The sequence below is a fragment of the Botryllus schlosseri genome, chromosome 7 (assembly GCF_051294905.1).
Source record: "Botryllus schlosseri isolate E-star chromosome 7, Bs_hap1, whole genome shotgun sequence".
Taxonomy (NCBI): Eukaryota; Metazoa; Chordata; class Ascidiacea; order Stolidobranchia; family Styelidae; genus Botryllus; species Botryllus schlosseri.
In genome coordinates this window covers 7732816-7750002 of record NC_137242.1, presented here as the reverse complement: position 1 = coordinate 7750002, position 17187 = coordinate 7732816, and the positions used below count along the sequence as shown (strand labels likewise).

At 39.1% G+C, this 17187-nt stretch overlaps 1 protein-coding gene and 1 long non-coding RNA gene across 5 annotated transcripts; one reads left to right on the top strand and one right to left on the bottom strand.

Moving 5' to 3' along the window:
• Window positions 1-3062: 3062 nt before the first annotated feature.
• LOC145442344 (arf-GAP with dual PH domain-containing protein 1-like) lies at window positions 3063-16296 on the bottom strand. 4 transcript variants are annotated; one of them, XM_080320248.1, is made up of 14 exons: window positions 16041-16296; window positions 14541-14577; window positions 12818-12951; window positions 10989-11080; window positions 9392-9587; window positions 9187-9333; window positions 7645-7728; window positions 7520-7582; window positions 7145-7216; window positions 6960-7081; window positions 6119-6219; window positions 4695-4786; window positions 3746-3775; window positions 3063-3399 (listed from the first exon to the last, which is right to left on the bottom strand). In XM_080320248.1, the coding sequence occupies exons 3-14, from the start codon at window positions 12884-12886 to the stop codon at window positions 3370-3372; spliced, it is 1098 nt and encodes a 365-aa protein (XP_080176374.1). In that variant the 5' UTR covers window positions 12887-12951; window positions 14541-14577; window positions 16041-16296; the 3' UTR covers window positions 3063-3369. The 4 variants fall into 4 exon arrangements, with proteins under 4 accessions (XP_080176374.1, XP_080176371.1, XP_080176372.1 ...); XM_080320245.1 differs by lacking the exon at window positions 14541-14577; XM_080320246.1 differs by lacking the exons at window positions 3746-3775; window positions 14541-14577 and having other exon boundaries at window positions 16041-16293.
• On the top strand, window positions 3395-5052 carry LOC145442355 (uncharacterized). Its single transcript, XR_013916032.1, has 2 exons — window positions 3395-4164; window positions 4557-5052. It is a non-coding gene; the product is annotated as an uncharacterized LOC145442355 (long non-coding RNA).
• Window positions 16297-17187: the final 891 nt, after the last annotated feature.

Here is a 17187-nt window from a genome sequence, read left to right as displayed (position 1 = left end):
CGAAACCTTCTCGATTTGAAGTTGCCAGTCTCATTAAATTAGTGAACAGTCGTTTGAAATAAAAATTTCCGAAGTATTTCCATAATTTGTCCCAATGCAGGGAACAGCTTCTTGGATGAACAGAACTTTAATATACAATTGAATAGTATATTCATGTTGAAATGAACTCGCATATTTTCGGCTGACACTCGTCATAAATCGGACAATGATATACCTGCTGTTAAAGTTCAGCTATCAGATTTTGTGCATTCTTATTGCGGATGCCCTATCGACAAGGCTGATTTTTTGATGAACTAGGAGTGTTTCGTTGCTATCAAAGCATTACCCTGCAACCCTAAAATTCATATCACCAGTTATATTGGTATGCAGCCTTGTCTTGTTAATGTTCAATTGTTCATGTTCATGGTCGAAAATTTTTGTTCGTAAATATATATGTAAACCAGAACGGAACAAGTCGTTTCCTGACAGTCTTTCTCTGGTTGGAAAACTTAGATCCGTTCTTTGGAGCATAAAATTTGTCTCTACTTTCAGATTAAGATTTCACTTTGACGGTAGAAACTCTCAGCAAGCCGATCAAAATGCCGACGCGGGCCGAATCCGGCCAGCGGTCCGTATGTTCCCCGTCCCTGCGCTAGATGCTGGAAGTGATATGTTAATAAAATATGTGTTTCTTCATTTTGGTGCCATAAATGTTGCGATCACACCAAAAGTATCGTCGGAAGCGGTATGTGTTAATATTGCATTAGCCTCCATCTATCTTTGCGGAAATGGTTTTCGGCGCTCCTCGTTCATATCCAAACAAAGACGCGGATTTTCAAGTCACGACCACGTACTTCAAGAAATACAGCAGCAAAATTAGCATAGAAATAATAAAAGTCCACCAATTTCTACATAATTACTATGATGTTATAATCAAAAAAAATCAATACTATGCTGTTTATCACAAGCCTACAGTTCATATTTGCACAAGACAGATGAAGGTTGCACCATAATAGAGCTAAAATTGAACAAAAACTTGAGGGGGTCCACGAGGGTCCGTGACGGTCAAAAGGGGTCCGCGAAGCCAAAAAGGTTGAGAACCACTGGTCTAGAATAACCTTTACGCGGAATCGGTAGGCGCTTATCGTCAGTTTGTCCCGCTATCTCCCCCGACGCCTTTCTTCGCTTCCTCGATTTGGCCCTTCAACAGGTCTACAGGACAGCGATCACATGTCAGAACACGCCATATTAGAACCAAAAACTTCTGCCCCCTGCCCGATCGAATGACAAGCCGCCTTAGAGCCTCCTTCGCAGCGGTGGAGTGATGCCGCAGTAGGCGTTTGACTGCGTAGATCATAAAATTCTCATCTCGAAATTGGCGCGTTACGGACTTCGGGGCCCACAACTTGAACTCATGAAAAGTTACCTCACTGATCGCCAACAAATGGTTGCGATCTCAGACACCTTGTCCTCTCCTCACCCGGTGACCTGTGGTGTGCCCAAGGGCTCAGTACTTGGACCGGTCCTTTTCACCTTATATGTCAACGACATTTTTGAAACCTCCTCATTGAACACCACACTGTTCGCTGATGATACTCACCTCCTCTCTTCCGCATCTTCGACGGCAGAGCTGGATGCCCTGACTGGTGACCAAATGTCCAAAGTCCATGAGTGGACGGCCCAGAACAACCTTTGCATAAACGCCTCGAAATCGCAATTGCTGACAGTCAATTCAAAAAATAACCTAACCGTTAATATCGCTGGTCAGCCCGTTTCCAACACAGATAATGCCAAATATCTCGGAGTTTTACTGGACTCGAACATGTCCTGGAAGAGTCATATTCAGTCCCTAGAAACTAAATTATCACCGAAGTGCGGCCTGTTCTACAGCCTTGGGCGCTTCATGCCAGCATGGGTTCTCCTGATACTCTTTAAATCCTTAATACAATCGAAGTTACATTATGGCATCCTCTGTTGGGGGGCTGCCAGTAAAACTGCACTCAAGCCACTGCAGAAACTACAGCATAAAGTGCTCCGAATCATAGCTAGGGCCCCAAAGGGGCCTGGCTGCCCATCCAATAAGTCGCTGCTGAAGAGATTCGGCGTCCTAAACATAGAAGATATGCGGAAACTAGAAATCGCCAAGTTTATGTATCAGTTTCACTGCGGTCGTTGCCCCGAATATTTCAATGACTTCTTTACCTCTGAATCAAAAGCGCACAAGTACAACACACGCGCGTCCACGTCGTCCAAATATCATATGATCGACCGAAAAGATCATCGCTCCATCAAATATGCCGGACCTGATGTGTGGAACAGTATCCCGCCGGCCATCCGACAGTCGACGAGCATGTCCACATTCAAGTCGAAATACTAGCAATTACTACTAAATAAATACAGTCCATCCTCAAGATTACCGGACCACGACTGACCTATCGATCTCGCTTCCCATGACATGCCGCCCTATTTCATGTCGCTTTCTTTTTCTACACTGTATTCTTTACTTTCATTCAGTGTGCATGCCTCCTCTTTACTACGCCTAGGCCAAGGTGGGTGTCCGATTCCATTGACAAATCCAAGTCGCTTCGACATCTTCCTGTCTATTCATTGTATCGCATTTTTTGTGGTGTATTGAACTGATAAAATTGCTAATAAACCAATGATGATGATGATGTCTTGACTGATACGTTGTGGGAACTGGAAAGTCATTTTAATCAGCAAACTATAATTTCATAACTACTTTTTGGACTCCTCGTAGAGGAACAGAGATGAAGGCTGTGCCAAAATACCCCTCCCAAGACCCCACGCATCGAAACGTGTCAGATCGATTAGGCGCCTCACTCTCATTTCGGGGACCATGCATTGGTGTCACCTCGTCACATGTACTAGGCTATATCCCGCGCCTTGTCTCTTGACTAGGCACTGCAATCCACTGTCACTAAGTCTGGGCTTCGGCAATAAACCGCCCAGCCAGTATATTACCGTTCCTGTAGCGACTATAAGTTTCAAGTTTTCTGTCCCTGGTCAATTACGAATGTTTTTAACGTCTGTATAATACGAAAATTCTCACTCCTTGGCGCGTGTAGCAATCATCAAAATGTCCATTTATTGCCACTACTGTGCTACAAAATTATAGAGCAGCGAATTTATTAATAAGAAATGACTCGTTCTATAAAGAGAGGAAACGGTTACACGATATTAATGCAATCTAGATTAAACCGCAAAAGGCAATGATGATATGACATATCGACCACAATAGGCTCGCAATGGTACAGAAGGAATTGACATTAGAATATTGACAAATACCACCTACAGAGGCCTACATATAATCGAACTGTAGTTCATATAAGCAACCTCCCGGTCAAAGCCACGGCCAGCGACGCTTCTTCATCAAAATTGCTGATGTTCGGAGTTCTGATGCTAGAATATACGAATAACTCATGAAAATTACAAAAAAGCTTGATTTTCTTGAAGGTCAACTCGACGATGGGCAATGCTTAAAGAATCGTAGAAACAGAACAACGGACGGCTCATGTTGCAGAGTGTTTATATAAATGAACAAAAGCAGCTCAAGAAATTATTCGCACGACGCACGGTTAGTATGGGTAAACGGAAGAATTCAGTCTGCATCATGCAATCCGTTTGCCCAATGATGTTAATATGACAGGCGGTAAAAAGCTACCGCCATCAACAAATATTCGATTGACAATGTCGTTCACTTGCGTGAACTACAGGTAATAACTGAACATCTGTATATATATGATACCTTAGTTGATTTAGTCGATTGTGATCGCATCTGTGATAAACAGACATAAAGTATAATGTACATTACACGTTGTAAAGGAGTTTAACTTTACAACGTTGTAGAGTCGTCGTCGTAAAACTACACATCCACGAACTCACTCAAAAGAAGTCAAGTCAATCTTAGGGATAAAATCAGGTGAAAAAAACGTTACCTTGGGAGTGCAATCACGGACTAACAGGGAGTAGGAAAGAGGACGAAAACAACCTCGACCCCCCTTAATTACGGACTAGGGTATTACAAAACAACATCATCTTTAGCAAGTCACAATAGATCTGCGTATCAAGCCATTTTTCACAAATATTCCAGCACCCAACTTCTCTGCGTGCCGAAATCAAAAATATTGGCTATTAGTCATGTCAGGTTACACTATGCACCATTAGGTTAAACTAGGGTTACCATACGTCCTCTTTTAAGAGGATTTGTCCTCTTTTTTGACTTTTTTGAAAGTGTCCTCGGAGGACGCCCTTTTGTCCTCTTTTTTGAGATTTTGTCCTCTTTTTTGAAAATTTAGGTCAAATTTAGAGCAAAATGCGACTGATATGCCGTAAATTGGCACAGAAGTGACGGTCCGGCGGGTAACCACCTAGCAATGTGGAGAGAAAAACGGTATTTTGAGCTCTGAGCGGAAGAATGACCTTTTTTTTGTTTTTAGTCAACCGATCACAAAGTGGGAAAAATTCACCGATTTTTGAGAATTCTTCTCTGGTTTTGCAAGTCTCAAATTTCTGAAAAAGTGTCCTCTTTTTAGATTTCCAAAATATGGTAAGCCTAGGTTAAACGCAACTTCATAAACCAAACACCCTTGTTAACATCGGTGCCACCCGTAGCCACGATTAAATCCAACATAGAGATCTATGTTCCATTTCCATGGTGGTTGGTTATTGCTACAGTGCCAGGCAATTATTCTTACCTTCGGCGATAACGAAAACAACGACGAACTGCTTGTGAGCCTGCCTACCGATCTCCGCCGTTTCTCATTCAAATGTTTATGACTTAATAAATCTGAACAAAGTTCACATATAGATAGAGAAAGTTCAAGCAATCACATAGGACAATGACTGTCAGTGAGGCATACAAATAAAATGACTGATCTAATCGGGAAAAACTCAAAGAGTTCCAATCGGCATTCAACATATGAAACATGCATAAACACTGCATCAAAACATTGCTGGGTTAGCAACATTGTGAAAATAAAAGGAGAAGAAGTAATAAATAGCATTGAAATAATCGAGGAAGACTACTCAAGGTGATTGTATATCTGAAAAACAGATATGGGGTGAAAGTATTTGCGCACCTTCAAATAATATGAAATGTACAACTATTCTAGTTTGAGCTATCTCTTACATGTTATAGCATCCTAAGGATGTCATTTTTGTGATCTACGACTTGGAATATCTTACAGCACAGCCTTGTATCAAAAGTTTTAGGTAACCTTGGATTTTGTGGTGATCGCTGTGGGGATCCGTGGACAAATCGGCATGTGATACAACAGAAAGCGACACTTGAGCATGACGGCTCTTGGTCATGGCGAGATGTGAATATGGATACACATAGAGAGTACTGAAACACATAAGCATTGTGGGACACTTGAGCATGTGGGTACGGGCTGGAAACTGAACCTGTTAATAAAGACACTTGATACGGGTGAATATAGACATATTAGGGACAGGGTTATAAGGTCACGAGATCGAGTGGCACATGCTCAAATCTAACCAATGCTCTCGTGTCCTTTTGGTAAAGTATTGCATGCCCAACTGCCATTTTTCATTACGTCACATGCTCAAAATATGTCGGGCTATCAGCTGTATTATCACCACAAAAATTTGTTTCTACTCCACATGAAGTACTCCAAATTCACTTAAATTATGATTTTCGAACGTCACAAAGGCTTCATTGGCACCGTTTATTGATAGACAAAAATCATACAGGCCAGACCAGGTAAATTCAAGGTCAGTTGTTAAAAAATGTTTTCAGCGTCATAATCCGATGCAACCATCACAGATGTGGATATCATGGCCTGATGCTGATTCAAGGGTGAAAATGTCAGAAACAGTGTTAGGAATACAGTGGGCAAAAAGAGATGAGTAATGCTAAACTGTGAAAGGATGTGTGGTCGATGGTCGCAGGCTGACCTGAGATACTTCAGAAGTATAAATTCTTCGCGAAATCGAGTCAACAGTATCTCACAGAAATGAACTTGAATTTAAATGTCAATAGATGTATATTGTTGTCGAAATGTCAGGTAGTAATAAATTGACATAAACGGGAACACATTTGAAACAAATTGTTCGGTGATTACATACAGTGCCGAGAGATCAGTTTCGCGCACCATACCTTTGGTATCTTGTTCCGTCAACGGTCGACTTAACACGCCTTTGATTTCCGTTATCCATGATCTCTGGTCTTCTTGGTTTTCGCATAAGAACAAAAAATCGCTGGGAAAATAGAAGTGATTGAAAACGAAAACAGAAATCTTCACACGCTTCAAATACAGGCATATCACGTGAGAGGAGATGGGCAAGGTAGTTGCTTAACTACTAAAAAGGAAGAATAAATAATGAAAAGTGCAACTGAACTAAGGGTAAATGAATGCCTGCAAACTTTGGATTGTAAAAGGCCTGCCAACACTACTTAGAGTTCTTTCGCGGATGGAAATGAGTGATTTTGCAATCAGTACGACGATGCAGTCTCATCATAAGATGCAGTTTTAGATGCGGCATACCAGATAACTAGTAAGAAGCTGAAATCCTAATGCTGCTCGCAGGCCTACATATGCTTGCTACATTCGAGGAGGTCAGTAAAAAAGTAAATCCTCTTTTTCAGAGTACTAGAAAGTAGCATTTGGGTGGATTTGAATCGCTTTTACGAATATACGGAATTGTCATTATGATCGGGCTCTGCAACACGGTAACAAGAATACAATTTCGGATATTAAACCATTTATCTCATCATTGGTCACTATTGTCTGTAGCAAAGACGCATCTCGCGATTGTAAAAACTGCCTGTGACTACTTATAACCCGCTACTTTTTAAAAGAACTTTCAAATATGGTATAATTCTTCTGCGAGTAGTTCGACACATCTTGAAAATCTCTACTTTTACTTGAAATTGAGTAGAAATTTACAGCATTATTTATACCTTGACGAGGGGTGGACGCATCATTGATATCACTCACCGTTCTGGAGTAGTAACTGTAATTCCGTAACCAGTCTCTTGCTGACCCGCGGGTAAACCATCCCTAACGATATATCCTTCCACCCTGCTACCCAGATAAATGGATCCTTTCGGGTAAGCGTCCTGTGGAAAAAAGCTGAAAGTATACACACACACACCGAGCCTACCTACGCATAGAATACGTACGAAAGGATGACCGAAATATAGCAGTCTTCTGTCATCCAACACAAACCACCTTTTCCTGTAAGCTTCGGTTTTCTAAATAATTTAATGCAGTTTGAGGTATAATTATGGTCTGTAGGCATATGCAACCATAGTTGAAGTTGAATTTATCACCCTATGGGGGCCCTAGACCAACATTTTTTCTTTGGGGGACGGGCTGACAAAGTACTGTTTCGGTTCTGCGTACTTCAATGGTTTGTTACTGACAACTTCTGTTCTATGAGCTAAATACACAATTATTCGCAATTTGGCTGAGAAGAATTCATAATCACAATGTAGATATAGAGCGCTCTTCATATAGAAAAAATGAAATTGTGTGAACAATAAGGTAAACATTACTTTTGGTCCCGTTTTTGACATCCACCCTTGCTTCTGCTGAAACCTTGCCATACGCTTTAAAACCTATAACAGAATATGGACTCCCGTTATTTATTCTCTCGACGAAATCATCCAAAATTACATACGTCTGCATCCGTTAGCTCCGAGAATTGTTCCTTCATATTACAGAAAATTGTAGCGCGCAGCGTAATGTACCAGTCAATTGCATCCTGGAAAAAAGTTTATTTTTCAACTTGATTCACACTGGTCATTTTGAAAGTCTGGTCGCAGAATTAACTCCAACAGTCGCGGCAAACCAAGTTGCCATAATTATGATCGTAGTAAATTCTACAGCATAATAGCAATCACACAATTTGCAGGGTCTAGTTTTGCACAGAGAAACTGTGCATTGAAGTATGTACCAAGGTTCAGCAGGATAGGTGAACGCATTTCAGGTTGAAGCAATTGAAATATATGCAATGATGTGCACTTATGATCATAATCTCAATATAAGTAGCTACGCTCTATTTACAATGAAGCTGTAATCGTTTGAGCCTTGTGCAATGTACATGTCCACCTGTACAGTGCAAAAAGGGGGCCTAAAATGCAAAGATCAATGCATCTGTTCAGTCCTTCACATCTGGACAATAGACTCTTTCGCAAGAACTTACAACAATATGAATCGCACCAATCCAAAAATAGATCAGGAGCTATTTATACTGTAGAATACGAGCTCGACAAACACATCAACAATTCGACACCCAGTTATAAAATCAAAGAATGACGCAAGCCGCAAGTACAACTGACGATGTCCTTAATTATTCTATCACTCTACACGAAGTTGAATCGAGCTTGAACATATAAGAAAAGATAGAAAATGAGAAGCCATAATCATTAGTAGATATATACGACGGCAGGGAAACTAATACCATTATACCTCAATGCAAGTCAATTAATTCTATAAATGATAATATCCCCTCCCATGATTCAACATAACGATACGTAGGTGTCACCATGCACAGGTGTTAAGCGTTTTGATCATTAAGATTTACGAGTTATAGTGATTACCTTGAAAAATGCATTGGCGAATTATATCCAATGTTATTTCGATTTTCAAATACAACTTTGAAAATACCTGTCTGTCACGTATGATTAACAGATATGAATGTGTCTGATTTACACGCGAATCTGCAGTTATTGATCATGTCACAAAGGAGATTTAGTTAATGCGCATGCCGCTGGCTGCATGAAGAATGACTCAAGACTTCCTTGTGTAAGCGGTATCAATAGAAATGAAACCACCGTCTTTGTCTATAATGACGGCCAAGAAGTAGGCCACCTAACCGCAACAATATTGAATGGATTATAGTAAATCGACTAACGAAGGCAATACAGTTAAGTAGGCCGTTCAATTACAGACCCTGTTCAAAGACACAGGCACCAAACTTTTCTGAAAATAGAGATTCTAAATGTCTCTACGATACTCTAATAACTGTAGCGTGCTAACCAAAATAAAATACTATATCTATATGTATTAGTTTACATTACGGTACTTATTTTATACAGTGTTCACTGTTCACGGCCGGGGACAACATTTTATACAGTAACAGAATCCATCGTTGCTATCACTATAGAAGTGGGGCTACAGTAGGCTAATATTATGTGAAATCGCAAAATCTACGAGATACCTTTGCTTCTTCTGCATAAACGTAGATGTGCCGAGTTACACCGCCTACGAGGAAAGAAAGCTGCATTCCGTTTGGATGACCAACGATATCAGGAGATAGCGATACATGCAGCGACGATATACTAATGGTCTGTTTCGGTGATTTGGCCTGTACACAGGAAGCGCATTTGAAAAATCAATCGGCGAGAAGATAATCTTAAACCTACATCAGGTTTAATAAAATACTTTAACGTTCCGTCAGTGGCGTTTAATACGAATTTTCGTATCCGATAGGTTTTATCGTCTTTGCCTCTTTTGTGTAAATTTCCGGTTTTTGCTCCCTTCTCGTAATGCGCCGGCCCGCCGGCTTGCGTGAACTCTTTCCGGCTGTATTTGGCTTGTATAAATTGCTCTTTGAAGACTCTGCGAAAAGCGAAAGAACTGTTATTGGAGAAGTGCGGTTTGGTCTATGCCAGGCATAGACTGATTTTTATTTTGTGCCGAAATCCCAAGTCATTATCTGCCCTACAACTAGGGCTGAGCAAGATCGAGTAGGCCTACTTGATTGCTTCTATTCCAAGAGTTGAGTATTATGTTTGAGTCAAGTGGAGTATAAGAGTATCAATCGCTATGATGTTACTTATAGTATAGCAGTTGAAATATGTAGCCTACCCTTTATTCAAGACCAACGAAATATGAAAGATATTATTTGGCCCGACAGAGAAAATAATGCAAGTTACTCATCATAATTTATAATTCCCTCTTTTGTAACCATAAAACAGTCTTTTGTGACAATGCTGCGAGTAAATTGATTCCCAGAAACTAGGTTTCAACGAGCATCTAAATCCTTGCGATTAAAGGACCCCCAAACTGGTAATAGGTACCGAAACGATAATTCTCGTGGACAGAGTAATTCTTAGTTGCAGTGTTAGCTTTTTATAAATGTCGGTATCCAAAAAAATCGATCCGCAGTACACGGTAATCGTTGCAAATGCAATTGGTTCTTGATTTGGATTCTAGTACTCGAATCTGTAGGCCCATCCATATTTACGACATTACCACAGTATTGGTAACGCAAATTCGCTATCAATGTTAATTCGATTTCAAATTCTAAATCTTTAGGTTTGTTTTTTCAAGTCCAAATTCAACAACTTGCTAATTAGGCTACTAGGGTAAGGCATGCACATGCACAACAACTCAAATGCTCGATTGCGAATCTGGCATCAATTGTAATAATTTGATCGAGGTAATGAGAGATAATTGTTGTATTGAATACCAAAATTATACGGCCTCTACCACTGAGAGTTATTTTATCAACAAGAATTAGTTTCAATGCTATCCAAACAGGCATTGTCCAAAAAGATGTCAAATTAAAAAGTATCATCAGCCTAGCCAATTTTATTTGGTAGCAAAATTTGATTGCATTGCTACATGTTGCCGAACAGTACATCAATCAAATATCAAAGTAGGCTACATTGAAATAGATGATGTTTTTTCAAACGTGTAAGTGTGCAGGCCTACTTAGTGCACTATAAACTACTATATTTGCCATTAAAGGCGGAGATGATGTCATTCAGTTAGTGCATCTGTGTGAAAACAGGTGGAGGTTGTCATATCCTGTTGAATTTCTATAACCGAGAGTCAGTGTTCACAATAAATGTCACCACATCATGACATAACTGTCATTGCGAAGTGTTCAAATCTTGTATAGCGGTGGAGCAAGTATGATTGTAAGCAAAGTTGAACATATTAACTTCTACGATTGTAGATGTCACATTAGTTGCCTTGCATCAAGCACAGCAAATATACACCAAGCATACTTACTGTGGATCTGTAGAAACAGCTTTATGATAGTACGGTGGTAAATGTCTTTCTAGTTCGGCATTTACAACATCATTGCCTCTTTCACACATAAACTGCAAAACATAAAACGGTATTTCAGAAAGCAGACCAGCACTACACAGTACACACACAAAGGATTGGCTTGGCAAATCCAGTAGCCTGCTATCACCTACTAGCTTCAAAAATTTGTCGGATGCATATTTCAATTAGTTACCTAATGCAGACCGGTAAGCGCCAAGCGGTAACATAAAACATAAACAGAAATGAATTCAAAAGTTTGTGGGTGGCAGTTTTCAGAAAAACTCTCCACTAAACTGCCAGTGATCCTGTCTAATATTCACTTTTCAATGTCAATTTTTCCTTACACTTGGTTGCAACAGAATATAGGCTATACATTATACAAGTTAGTGACATTAAAATTGTACTTCACCCACGAAACACAATTGTTCTTTATTACATGACATGATTGTTATAGATACGTCATTACTATGAAAGGAATCTATCTTTAATACATTAGTAACGACTTAAAATTTAAGTTTCATTATATTCCATGAGACAGAAATATTAGACTGCTGTATCATAAAACAAAAAACCTCCATAAAATCTGAGAATTTTGTTTGCAAATTCTACTGTATCCTGCGGTAGAATACCTAGGAAAGTTACCAAGCGGTGGCTACTGTGTGGTTTGTCTTTAATATGAACGATAATTTTAATGTAGTTTTCAATTTCAAAGTATCATTTTTACAAACGTGTGACAATCTATCAGCAGAACTAGCATAGGCCTACTTAATGAGTAAAGTCCTATGATTTTTATGAATGAAATCATTAGAACTGGACAACAATAGGCTATCAAAACACAGCTATGTAATAACTCTGATAAAACCATCATAGAAATACTTTCCAAGTTGCATCTGACGATTTCGATGGTCTATGGCAGAGGTCACCAACACGCGGCCTGTGACCTGATTTGAGATTTCAGAAGAATGCTTAGTAAAGCATTTTGAAATGCTGAAATATATTTTAGTTCAAAAATATTGTTGTTCTTGCTCAAGATAAGTTATTCTCCTGTGCCAACTTCACTATTCCTCACCAGCTGATACTACTTCGGCGATACTAACAGCATTTCATGGAGGAAAAATTGGCTGATATGAATAGGTCTATTGCCTCGACGTGTAATGACCCAAACAATGCCAAGACCGAGACGCATACAAAACGACTTAGGGCTACCCCAGGAGATCAAGCTTTACGAGGAGTATACAGCAAGTATACATTGTCTAGCAAACCCCAATATCGATTCTTCAGTCGCTGAAAAGTTTTGTCAGGTAACATGTGCAGCTCATAGCTCAAAATGGAAAGAAATTGATGATAGTGATGGTTTTGTTGTACCGTATTTCTTTATTAAGATATTATTTCTTTTGTGGTAACTATGCCCGTCGGCCATGCTAGAGTGTTTTAAATACATAGTTGTTAAACTGCGTGGCCTATTTATCTTGATATTGGAGCCATGCGGCCCGCGGCCTATAAGAAATATGAAAATTGACCCGTGACACGTTCTGAGTTGGCGACCCTGGTCTATGCAGAATATGGGCTGTGCCAAGTATTAATTCACTACTTTTTACATTTGATGACATTTTTAACCAGTTCCTGTAGCAGCCTATCGAATGAGTAGACATATGTTGCAGCAAAACATCATTGACTATATTGATCACCACACAACCAGAATGAACCCGGAGAGAGAGTTAATGCCATGTTCATCATACAGTAGCAGAGATACAAATATATCAACATCCCGAACCCGTTCTGAAACTTACAGCTACCGATTCGTCATCCCATTGATCAAGCCGGCAGGACTTGACGCGACTGATATGTGTGCCCAACATACGATGGATACCTGAGCAATGAACACATATGAAGACTCCGACATTGCTGGAGGCCCATTCTGGATCTGAGAAAAAGTAGAGCATACACAAATCTCGGAAATATGTTCAGTACCGAAATCGCACCGCCTAGCGAATCAAATTGACAAAACCACCAGGAAACATACTCTATGTATCAGAACCACGAAATAAAATTGGAGCTATCTGATCTGGGTCATGGAAAAGTATCTTGTAATTTAGTAGGCTATGTCTGTAAATATATTACAGGCTAATATCGCACCATGTATCTACCTAAATTAATTTTTCAAAACATAAGTAATTTTCGATATTATTCTATTTACTTTCTACAAAAATGCTTTAATCAAACTTTGATGACGCTGCTAGCAATTGAATACCCCCCTCCCCACTACTTCAATAACCTAGCTTGTTGACCATTTGATATCTTTTACAGGCTGTGAGGAGAAATTTGTGTTGTAAATAGAGTTTATTATTAAAGTCCAAATCCATTATTTCATGGATTACCTTGACTCCAGCATGGCATGTCAGCCGTCAGAGTCAACGAGTGGATCATGAAATCAAATTTAAACAATAGTAAAGACACTTTTACCATTCTGGGATATCGGTGTCCCATCGTATCGCTAGGGCTCCATTTTGATATCAAAGCTATTTATTTTGATAATACCGGTACTTGATATGTAATTTGCCATCAATATCTATTCCTAAATAAGCTTATTGCCTGTTCCAGTGTTCCATATTAGACTGATAGATAGTAACCTAGTCATATGACAAACACCGACTTTGATAACAAGAATTGCAATACAGTACCGAAAGTTACTTCTCCATTGGTATAACAAGTAGAGGATTTAGGAACAAAAGTGTGTTGGGTGTTGAGTGCCTGGCTCAAGTGCCTTTGAAGTTGCAGTGTTTCCGGTATTTTATTTTTGTTGTGCAATAGGAAACGTTTTGCATCAATTCAATTACCGGTGGTTGAATGATTTTGCCCATGGCTAGCATGACGTCTTAATTCAATGCCACACATGTGAATATGTGATCACAGTTTTGCAATGGAGCTATGTGCTAACAACTTTGTCATAGTATTGTAGTAGTGTTATTAAACTTTGTGTTGATTTTGATATGTTTGCTTTGAAACAGGACCACTGAGTCAAGGTTACAATGATGCAGGTCTACTAATATCACATGATCTCCGTTCGCATATTCCAGCGCTCAGCCCCTACATTAACCTGTCAGATTTTATGCTATATTATTCCACTTGAAATGTTACATATAGGAATATATCTGGTCTTGAATATTATGGAGAATTACAGTATAAGTAATGAAAGAACCTTGAGAACAATGAAGCTATGTAAAATAATCTATATTATATATTATCCTTGCATATATTGATATTATTTCAAATCCATCAAGCTATAATGTTAGTATAACAACACCATTGGAAACATGCAAATTCTATTTAGATTTCCTGCCTACAATTGTTGCTACCAAAATAAACTATGGTATGTCTCTTCTATGCATCTTACAATGAGGCTCAGTTGATATATATTTTACAACATTGAATTACTATCAATTAACAAAAATGTGTGATATGAAGATAATTATAGTAATATATGAGCAGTTGAAATTGTAATATGATACTCACCACATGCAAAACAAAAAGATGAATCCCAAAGCTGGAACTAAGAATAGAACAAATCATATGAGATGAACATAAATAACTTAAATGCATGCAACTCCAGAGGCATCTATTTCAAACCACGAATAAATATCACTGATAATTTTATGAATTGGGGTGATAAAAGTAGATTGATGATGGGCAATGATGTGAAATGCTATAGCATAACGACCGATGTTGAAAGGCAAGGACAGGCCTACCTTGCCTTGCATGACTATACTATGCAAAATACGATTGTCCCGTCCACTTCACATAAAAATATTTCTATATACACAAGACCAATACGGTTATAGATCATTCTAAACCAGTAGTTCTTAACCATGGTTCACACGAATCTGAAGGGTTCGCTGACCCAGTCCAAGGGGTTCGTATGACATACTCCTAGAGAAAGATGGTTCTTATATTCGTCACCCACGAAATAGGCAATATGCACATGCATAACCACTAGAGTCCAAAAATGACATATTTCGTTATAATTATTACAACTGCAACATATATTGCATGGTAAAGGCTGGGAGACCCGATATGAAGTCTTCAATGCCGGAGCACCCAAACATATTTCGCAGTAATATTAATAATCAATTTCCTCCCTCAGCCAAGCAGTAGAACAATAAGTAAGGAAATAAAAGCAGAAGAAAACTATTATACTCTTTTCGTTTTGTGCAAAAATCATGTTTTAATGGTTTTGTTTTTTATCATTGTTGTTGACACACTGATCATTTTTGCACCAGTATTTTATAGCAATGCATTAGATGTTTAGCCTATTGTGGTAGATTTTGTTTCTGTGGCTAGGCGAAAGTTTGAGGTTCGCCAAATACTTGCAGATTAGTGTAATGTTTCACCATGTTAGAAAAGGTTAAGAATCACTATTCTAGAGGTAGTGCGAGATTTGGTCAGTGAACGAAGGTGGAGAAGGTCGAGAAGCATTGCTTCATGACGTCAAACTTCTATAAAAGTGGTCATGTTGTCTGCTACACTATTTGATGTGTCAAAATAGACACTTAATTCCCTCTCATTATTACAATTAATCTGCGTAATGCGGTGGTTGAGCTGCAAGCTGTAAAGATTGATTGATCAAGATCTATACATGGTCATTCACAATTCTACATGTCTCATAGGAAAAAATAAGGATCGGTACGGAACGAAAGTAGGTAGGTAGTTCCTTCCCTTCCTTGACGTTCCAGAACACCCTACTGAAATCTCGGTACGTTTTGCCTGATATATCATGTGAGCAGCGATGATTCTTCAAGTTAAAGTAATTTGATAAAAAATAATTAAAAAATAAAACGAAGTGTGAGCACAGGACACCGATTCCATACAGGCCAGAACAGAAGAATTACGGCCAACAGGAACTAAAAATAAAAATATCTGGCTCGCAAGAAAATTTAGCGATAAATCGCGGCTCGCGATATCACGAGGATCCCCTATTCCTGCATAATATATGATGATAATTGGTTTACGACTTACCTTTGGTGCCACAGTCAGCACAATGTTTGTTTTTTAGAAGTTGCAGTTGCTCAAGCAATATCTTTTTATTCCTTTCTCCCATGATGCGTTGTTGAACAATAAATAGAAGAAATCTCGTATCTGGAGCTAGTCGCCTTGGAATATAGCATTAAAGCCACAGAGATTACGTCCGAGTACAGCCCAATAACAAACCGCTCCTGACGCTGGACATTTCCCAAGTTTGTTTACGTTCTGAGATTTCGACTCTCTCTCGCCACTACCGACAAATTATCATCTGTTTGCGGTTTCACAATTTTTCATAATTTATATTTATATGAAAAAAACCAAAGTATCCTACAATCCAACTGGAATTATTCATTTACGTTTGAAGTACATGTTACTTTAATTCAAATGTCTTGGCATATATTCATTGATTGATTGTACCATTATAGAAAGTGACTTTCTATAGTACCATACTTGTGCGTCCCACAGGGGCCTGGTTGTCCATCCAACAAATCGCTGCTGAAGAGATTCGGTGTCCTAAACATAGAAGATATACGGAAACTAGAAATCGCCAAGTTTATGTATCAGTTCCACTGCGATCATTGATCCGAATATTTCAATGACTTCTTTACCTCGGAATCAAAAACGCACAAGTACAACACACGCGCGTCCACATCGTCCAAATATCATATCGAAAAGATCGAAAAGATCATCGCTCTATCAAATATGCCTGATGTGTGGAACAGTATCCCGCCGGCCATCCGACAGTCGACGAACATGTCCAGTTGTCCAAATTCAAGTCGAAATACAAGCAATTGCTACTTAATAAATACTAGACCATTATCAAGATTACCGGACCACGACTGACCTATCGATCTCGCTTTCCATGACATGCCGCCCCATTTCTTGTTGCTTTCTTTTTTCTATGCTATCTTCTTTACTTTTCATTCAGTGTGCATGCCTCTTCTTTACATCGCCTAGGCCGAGGTGGGTGTCTGATTCCATAGACTACTCCAAGTCGCTTCGACACCTTCCTATCTTTCCATTGTATCGCATTTTTGTGGTGCATTGAACTGATAAAAAATGCTAATAAACCAATGATGATGATCATTTTTATGCTGAGATTGGATACGTCAACGTAGGATTTAAAAGACTAATTTATGTC

Bases quoted from the DNA above. Each gene is read 5' to 3' on its own strand.
- LOC145442344 (XM_080320245.1), bottom strand. From the start codon at position 16,122: ATGGGAGAAAGGAATAAAAAGATATTGCTTGAGCAACTGCAACTTCTA. The intron at 9,334-9,391 runs GTAGGTTTAAGA...TCCTGTGTACAG, and splicing joins AGTATTTTATTAAACCTGAT to GCCAAATCACCGAAACAGAC. The intron at 3,400-3,745 runs GTATCATATATA...CGTATATTCTAG, and splicing joins AATCGACTAAATCAACTAAG to CATCAGAACTCCGAACATCA.